The sequence below is a fragment of the Budorcas taxicolor genome, chromosome 11 (assembly GCF_023091745.1).
Source record: "Budorcas taxicolor isolate Tak-1 chromosome 11, Takin1.1, whole genome shotgun sequence".
Lineage (NCBI taxonomy): Eukaryota > Metazoa > Chordata > Mammalia > Artiodactyla > Bovidae > Budorcas > Budorcas taxicolor.
Genome location: NC_068920.1, coordinates 39,391,866 through 39,400,691, shown reverse-complemented (window position 1 = coordinate 39,400,691; position 8,826 = coordinate 39,391,866). Strand labels below are relative to the sequence as shown.

Genomic DNA, 8,826 nt, shown 5'->3' with positions numbered 1-8,826 from the left:
AGCTGCATATCCTAAGATAAGGCCAGGCCTTGGTTGCTTTATCTGTCAACTGGGCAGATTCCCATTTTCCCGTGCTGAGATCAGAGAGTTGAACCACTTCTTAATGTAAGGCCTCCTCCAGCTTCAGATCTGGGATTCTCCCAAGGTGTGTGGCCTTGCATGGGGGGGGGGGGGGGGGCGGATGGGTATCACCCTGCAGCCAGGTGCCCTGTGCATCCAGCCACTCTTGAGGCCTCCACATCCTCTGAGTAAACAGGACATGTTGTTCTTATTTCTCTCCACTCCCTGCAAAATCTGGAATCTCTTTCCAATCAAGCCAGAAGCCAACAGCTACTAACACCCAGGCTGCCAGCAGGGCAGTGCCCAGGGCTGGCTGATGTAAACACCGAGGTGGCATGATTGAAGTTTGGCTCTGCCTGTCCCTTTTTGTGCTATCTTCAGCCAAAGGCCTGCAGGCTTTCATCTGCTGAGCCCAGCCATGTTCAACAACATTTTTCTTCCTGCCTGCCTTGACTCCCACCCCTTCCTCTGGCCGCTGTCTCAGAGGAAATACCCAGCAAGGTCTGAACAGCCCCTGCCATTTAGACTTCTTGTAAATGGAAAGGATGCTGGGAGAGACAGCCAGGTTCTCTGCTTCCTTTAATGCAGACCTGGTGATAACTCTCAAGGAGGAATAGACAGTAAAAAGAGGTGATCAGAGACTTCTTTGGGATGGAGAAGAGGAGGAGATTTGTGATCAGAGTCCTGATCCAGGGACTTCCCTGGTGGTCCAGTGGCTAAGACTCTGCACCCCCAGTGCAGGCCTGGGTTCGATCCCCAGTCAGGGAACTAGATCCCACACGTTGCAACTAAGACCCAGTGAAGCCAAATAAATAATTATTTTTTTTTAAAAAAAGAGTCCTTACCCAGTCTATAACCAGACAAGTTTTATCTGCCTGCAGGTCACCCCTAGACACTGCAGAAGGTCCATGGTGACAGTGACCAGCAGTCAAAATTAACATTTTTATGGCAAGACAAGAAAAATTAAACAAAATTTTCTCTGCCCTTCTTTCCTCTCTCCCCCCTACAGTTCATTGTGCATCTACATTTGGCATCAACCAAACCTCCCCATCAGCAGAAATACCTGCTCAACCATGAAAAGCAACATTCTCCTAGCATCAGTAAGTGAGTGAAATCGCTCAGTCGTCTCTGACTCTTTGCGACCCCATGGACTATAGCCTACCAGGCTTCTCTGTCCATGGGATTTTCCAGGCAATAGCACTGGAGTGGATTGCCATTTCCTTCCCCAGGGGATCTTCCCGACCCAGGGATTGAACCCGGGTCTCCTGCATTGTAGACAGACGCTTTACCGTCTGAGCCACCAGGGAAGTCCTCAACTCCTTAAAGATAGCATGTCTTCTGGATCTCATAAGGGGTCACATGACCCACCACATGGCACTTAGATCTGGATGACGTAAGCTGTCAGTTATAGATTATTTGATGTACAGCCTTCTGTCTTAAACTACTTGTAGAAATATGCTTTGACTTCTAAGGGGCAGAATAGTTCTCAGAGCTTTCTGAGATGCTCTTCCTGGGTTATAACTCTCAAATTTAGTGCAAATAAATTTTTCCATTTATTTCTTAGATTGATTGATTAATTCTTCCTTGATAAGTTGAAAGAAGAAAAATCATATGATCGTTTTAACTGATATAAGGAAACATAAAAATTCAACATCTATTTATGATTTTAAATGGTGTCTCAGAAAACTAGGAATAAAGAGGAACTTCCTCCACTTGATAAACTGCCTACAGCTAATATTATGCTTAGTAGTGAAAGACTGAATGCTTTTCTCCTACGATCAGAACACGGCAAGGACATCCACTTTCATCACACTTATTCAGCGTGTTGCCAGAAGTTCTCTCTAATGCAAAAAGGCAAGAAAGGAAATAAAAGATATACAGATCAGAAAGTAAGAACCAAAACTGTCCCTCTTTGCAGATAATGTGATTGTTTACATAAAATAATCACAAGGAAGCTAACACACACACACACACACACACACACACACACACCTCCTTTAACTCACTTATCATAAGTGAATTTAGCAAAGTTGTAGCATCATCACGCAAATTCAGTTGTATTTCCATATGCTAGCAGTTGTATTCCTGAACACTTATGTAATCACATGGTCACAAAAAAGCTATGTATGAATGTTCATAGCAGATTTATTCATAACAGTTTCAAATTGAAAACAAGTCAAGTGTCCTTCAATAGGTAACTGGTTAAACAAATTGATATACCCATACCATGGAATACTATTCAGCCATGAAAAAAATTATTGAAACATGTGACAATCCCTGAATGAATCTCTAGGAATTATGCTGAGCTAAAAAAGCCAATAAAAATTACACACTATATCAGACTTTATTTTTGGGGGGCTCCAAAATCACTGCAGATGGTGATTGCAGCCATGAAATTAAAAGACACTTATTCCTTGGAAGGAAAGTTATGACCAACCTAGACAGCATATTCAAAACTAGAGATATTACTTTGCCAACAAAGGTCTGTCTAGTCAAGGCTATGGTTTTTCCAGTGGTCATGTATGGATATGAGAATTGGATTGTGAAGAAATTTGAACACCAAAGAATTGATGCTTTTGAACTGTGGTGTTGGAGAAGACTTTTGAGAGTCCCTTGGACTGCAAGGAGATCCAACCAGTCTATCCTAAAGGAGATCAGTCCTGGGTATTCATTGGAAGGACTGATGCTGAAGCTGAAACTCCAATACTTTGGCCACCTCAAGTGAAGAGTTAACTCTTTTGAAAAGACCCTGATGCTGGGAGGGATTGAGGGCAGGAGGAGAAGGGGACGACAGAGGATGAGATAGCTGGATGGCATCACTGACTCGATGGACATGAGTTTGGGTAAACTCCAGGAGTTGGTAATGGACAGGGAGGCCTGAAGTGCTGCAATTCATGGGCTCGCAAAGTGTTGGACACGACTGAGTGACTGAACTGAACTGACTTTATTTAAACAACATCCTTGAAATAACACAATTATAAGGATCATTAATGATCCCTGGAGCACTAGAAGTGCTTTACGTTTTGACTATATCCATGTCAATATCTTGGTTATGATACTGAACTACAGTTTTGCAAGACATTACCCTTGGGTAGCATGGGTAGCAGTATACTGGATCATCCCATACTATTTCATACAACCTACATGATCTTATAATTATCTCAAAAAAGGAGGTTAATTTAAAAATGCAAGTGTATATATCATGCAACTATGCAAGGTAAATGTTGTATCCAATTTTTAAGAAAACAAACAACAAATAAAAGTTTTACAAACTGACTATTACCTAGTTCTGTGGGTTCCAAGTGAGTCATAACACTATTCCACACTCAAGGAGAGGGAAGTAGATTCCACGTGTGGGTGGGGGCATCACAAGGTCACATTTGTGTGGAAGGGGAGATATATTTTGGAAATACAATCTATCACAAAGAGAATGATGTTAATCAGGGAATTCTCTTTGGTCCAGTGCTTGAGAAACTGTACTTCCACTGTAGCAGGGGTGCAGGTTCTATCCCTGGTCAGGGAACTAAGATCCCACATGCTACATGGTATAGCCGAGGGGGAAAAAATGAAATAAAATAAGATAAAAATAAAGGTAATACAAAAAAGATGCTATTTTATTATTTTTTAAAATGGTATTAATCACCATCATATTCTCAGTTATTTAAAACACTGGGAAAGCAAAATGGCTTTATCTCCTTTCTCATAGCAGATATACTCTAGGAGCAAAATTCCTCAGTGGTTAATACTTGGGATTTGCAAGTTACATTTGCAAATCATTTACTCAGGGAAAAATTTATTCAGTTTTGGCACTGTGATAAATGCTAAACAAAAATGAGCAACTACATTTGTAATAAAGGGCTATCAAGTCCGTGTTAAAGAAAGTACAGGCTACTATGAGACTCAGAGGAACATACTTGTGGTTGTACCTGGAGGTAAGAGATGGGTTATTATTCAAGAAAAGTCTCCTAGTGATTAGAAGTGAAATAACTCTAGAATTGGGTCTTAAAACAGATATATAGATTATGTGATGCTGCAGTGGGTTTAGGTTGGAGGAAAATGGAGCAATAGCAAGTAAGGAAAGTCAGAAAAGGAACAGCACCATTCTTGGAAAGGTGAGAAGATGGAGCATGATTAGTTTGTGTCTCTGTGGGGAGTAGAGTGTGTGGCATTTAGGTGAGAGATGAAACTGTTGAACTGAAAGGTAGGCTAGGGCTACATGATTTAACAGTCCCACTAAAGAGTATGGGCCTCATCTCACAAGCAATAGGGCACCACTGAAGGCAGGTCACTCTAGCTGCTTTGTGGGAGGCAGACTGCAGATGAAAAAACTGGAGGTAAGAAGAGTATTTTAATAATCTAGGAGAAAAGTCAGGGATGGGGAAAAAGAGGGGAGGAGATACATATCAGAGATGCTGTGGTGGTCAGGTCTACAAGACATGGTAACAGATGGGGCACAGGAGCTGAGGGAAAGAGAGAAAGTTAGGATAACCACCCAGGTTTCTGACTTGGGTGAGTAGATGAATGGTAACATTATTTCCTGGATGGGATACAGGAGGAAGACCAGGTTCTACGGGAAAGATATGTGCAACTTTGAGTATGTTGAGTTTGAGTTGCCTATGTGGTATTCAGGAGAAGAGATCTGGAAAGAAGCAGTTGGAACTTAGGGGAAAACATGCAATGGAAATACAAATATAGGCACCAGCAGTACCCAGGTAGGAGAAAGAACCATGGGCATGGGAGAAATTACCTGGAGAAAGCAAGAGGGACAAGATCCAAGGGCCTCGAGGAACATCAGCACTTGAGGGTGGAGGTGGAGAGGAATCATCAGAGAGAGAAGAAGAAGAAAGAGGGGGTGGTTTCTTAAAAATCCAGAGTAGAATCTCAGGAAGCAAGGACTGACCACAGAGGCAAGTGCTACATAAAAGTCAAACAAGTTGAGTATAGAGTCCTTTGCCTCTGACAAGTAGGTCCTTCATGTCTTATTTCAACCATTTTCCTGGCTTGGGGGCTGGAAATAGTAAAGTTGCTGCCAGGGAGATAGAGAGCTTAAAGAGGAAATTATAGGGACTTCCCTGGTGGTTCATTGTGTTAGGTAGGTAGAACAGGGAAAAGGAGTCCAAAATGGCGGTGGCGAAAAGACAAGGAAGGGAAAAGCCCACGAAAATAGAACAAAAGAAGGTCCGAGGACTGGAGTGAGGACCTCAGGTAAAACAAACAACACTCCTGGCTGGCCCAGTTTACATAGGACAGGCCCAGGGAGAGAGAAACATATAAATAGAGAAGCCAAAGCTAGCTCGCTCTCTCCCGTGCACTGGGGCGCTCTTCTCCTCGTGTCTTTGGTTTTTTTTTTTGTTTTTTGTTTTTGTCTTTCAAACTTTTATTTAAGGGCACTGATCCATGATGGATTTTAGATCTTGTTGAATGCAGCCACATCCATAGACTGTACACACTCATCGAAAGCAGTGATCTGCTCCTCCAGCATGTCTGTCCCAACTTTGTCGTCTTCAACTACACACTGTATTTGAAGTTTCTTAATGCCATACCCAACTGGAACTAGTTTAGAAGAGCCCCAGACCAAGCCGTCTGCTTGAATGCTTCTGACGCACTCCTCTAGTTTTGCCATGTCGGTCTCATCATCCCAAGGTTTCACGTCTAGTAAGATGGAAGACTTGGCGACAAGTGCCGGTTTTTTGGCTTTCTTTGACTCATACTGGGCAAGGCGTTCTTCTCTTAGCCTCTTGGCTTCTTCACTTTCCTCCTCATCATCAGATCCAAAGAGATCAATGTCATCATCATCTTTACTATCTGTAGCTCCACTTTCTGTGGTGTCTTCCACATTAGCAGGGCCATATTTGCCCAAAGCTTTCTTCACTCCTGGCAGGCTGGCCTTTTCCTTCTCATAAGATTTGATGTGATTATACCAACGGAGGGCATGACACAAGTCGGCAGGTGGTGGGCCGGAGACGGCTTCAAATACTGCCACATCTGCTTGTGATGGCACATACCCCTCTATGTAACTCTTGTCCGCCAAGTAGTCGTTGAGCACCTGGAGGCCAGCGGGGCTTTTCAAGTCTCCAAAACCCATGGTGACGGCTAATCTAGAACTCGGAGGCAGCGAAGAAAGAGGCGCGCAACCGGTCAGCGCCCAGCGCTAAGAGGAAAAAAGGCTCTCCTCGTGTCTTTGGATCAACGTGCCCTCACGCCTTGAAGATGGATTTTCCTGCTATCTTCTAAATAAAATAGAGCTGTAACACTGATTTGTCTAAGAGCTATAACATGGTCCATTCAAGACCTGAGAGCTGTGACACGCCGAGGGGGCTTTAATGTCCGTCACTCCAAATCTTTGTTGTGACGAGACAAAGAATCGAGAAACATACACTCGCGTGACAATTGATTGATAACTTGTCTGCCAATGCAAGACAAGGGGACACTAGTTCAATCCCTGATCTGGGAAGATACCATATGTCACGGAGTAAGAAAGCCCGTGAGCCACAACGACTGAGCCTGTGTGTCCCAGAGCCGGCACCCCTCAACAAGAGGAGCCACCTCAAAGAGAAGCTCGCAGACCCCACTAGAGAAAGCCCACATAGCCATGAAGACCCAGCGCAGCCAAAAATAAATAAGCAAATTAAAAAAAAAAAAAAAAGAGGAAACCACAGTGATGAAAAGTGAAGCAGGCAAAGCGCAAATAGAAGTGGAGATAGTAAATATAAGCTATATTTTGAAGGATCTTATCTGGGAAGAGAAAGGGAAGTGATTGGAGTGGAGATGGGGAGAAAGACAGGTTAAAGGAGGATGTTTTCAAAAGATTCGAGACACTTGAGCATTTTTATAGGCTATAGCAATGGAGTCAACTAACTAAGAAAAAGGACCCTACAATGCAGAGCAGACATAACTTGGAACCAGCTCCGGAAGGAGACATTTGGATGAAGAACCCAACAGGAAGGACAAGCAGTAAATTGGAGAAAGGTCGCCTTTGTCTGAAACTAGAGGAAACAAATATAGGGTGGGGAGTGGATTCATCTTCTCTCCCAGGCTGGAGGCCAGGAGGTCTGCTGGCATAGGAGGCTGAAGAGGAAAGCGGAAGGTTTAGGAGGGCAGATGTGCTGGAAGTAAACCTCCTAAATGAATAAGAACATTCTGTTAGGAACTGTTTAGGCTTCAGCCCCTGGAGGTAGTTTTCCTCTGAAGTGATAACCAACTTCCTTCAAACTTCTTTTGCCCTTTGTTTTTTCACACTTCTGTGTTTGTTTTAATTAAATTGGCCTTTATTCTGGTGAATCATCAAGGAATATTCTGGGATGGAGCATGTCACTGCATGCAAATCAGCTACATTCGTTTCTCCCCAGGGATGGAATTAGCGGCCACCCAAGGTTCAGCTAATTTGAGTGACACAACCATCTTCATGGTGGAGAATTAGAGTAAGTCTGGTTTGGCAATCCACAAAAGTTGTTAAGGGTCCTTGTGAAAGGGGCAAAGTTCCTGGTCCCGAGGGGACAGAACCGCTCTGTGTGACGGTATTGTGGCTGAGAAGCTCAGACCGAAAAGGGGCACAACATCTCTTCTGGAGACCAGATCATGGGGCCAAACGAGATGCTATCTGGCCTGTCAGCCTCATGAAAAAAAAAAAAAAAAATGATGGTCTTGGAACAATTCGGGCAGGGAGACAATAGAATTCTTTATTTCTTGGCACAGGAATGAATGGATCTTTATTCCAAATGCAAGGCAGGCATTAAATCCAAGGACAATAAATGGTAGGACCAGCATTCCAGGAACAGTCATGAGCTTTGCTCTCACAGTGAAAACAGCCCCACAGGGCTTCAAAGAGACGTGTGGGCTTCTTTTCTCTTCTTCAGCAAACAAAATGAAGAGCGAACAAGCACTTCCTACGGTTCTGAATGCCCAGAACTTCTCCTGACCCTATCCCCACCCTGACCCCAACCCAAGGAACTCTCACCTTTCCTGGCTGACAGCAGCGTGGGACACAGAGTGACCTTGAGGTTGAACTGCAAGCTTTCAGGTCACTGCTTTGAGGTCAAGTTTGAAACATTCTCCAAAGTGTAATGAGTTTTCCTAACCTCCTGTACTTCACTGCCTTCCCCTTGTTCTTTGAAGATAAATTTATATGTCTTTGAAAAAGCCCCAATATAGACCACGTATGCTTGCAAAATAGGTAAACTTGGGAAGTGGGGATGGTCAGATGATCCATGTCAGAGAAGTATACATTGGGGTACTTAAAGCTGCAAGCTCCTTGATGCATTTTAAAAATTATTTTTTGTTTATAGAAGTAAATGCGTTTGATCTACCCGGACAAAGGGACACATCACCTGTATTCTTTTGAGATCAGCTTTTCCCTCCTGAAGGAGAAACTTCATGCTAAAAACTAGCCTGCAAAAAGTTAGTGCTGGTCAGTATGGGACCTAAAGGCAGCTGCTTCTTTGTTGTGTACTTCCTGTCAGATTGGCAGGGTGCCATCCCAATAAAAAGTCTTGTGTTTAAAGAAGCAGACAAGACTCCTTGTGGAGTCACCTCTTGTTACTTACCAGAAGTCACTCCTGAGTCAGGGAACTGCAAATAAAGTTTGCTCCACATCCTATGATACCCTCCTCCCACAAACATCCCCGCTTGAAATTCACAGTTTACATATTCCCATAAGGTCAAGTCAAGGACGTTTGGTCACATGCAGAGTTATAGAAAACAGCACACAGAGGGTTGGACAAGTGACAAACTCAGAGATTAAAAATTTCTCTAATTTCCATGTAAGAT

The 8,826-nt window shown here is 43.4% G+C and overlaps 1 protein-coding gene across 1 annotated transcript; it reads right to left on the bottom strand.

Moving 5' to 3' along the window:
• Positions 1–5,419: 5,419 nt before the first annotated feature.
• On the bottom strand, positions 5,420–6,220 carry LOC128055989 (elongation factor 1-beta-like). The gene has a single exon (XM_052648606.1). The coding sequence runs from the start codon at positions 6,143–6,145 to the stop codon at positions 5,468–5,470; it is 678 nt and encodes a 225-aa protein (XP_052504566.1). The 5' UTR covers positions 6,146–6,220; the 3' UTR covers positions 5,420–5,467.
• Positions 6,221–8,826: the final 2,606 nt, after the last annotated feature.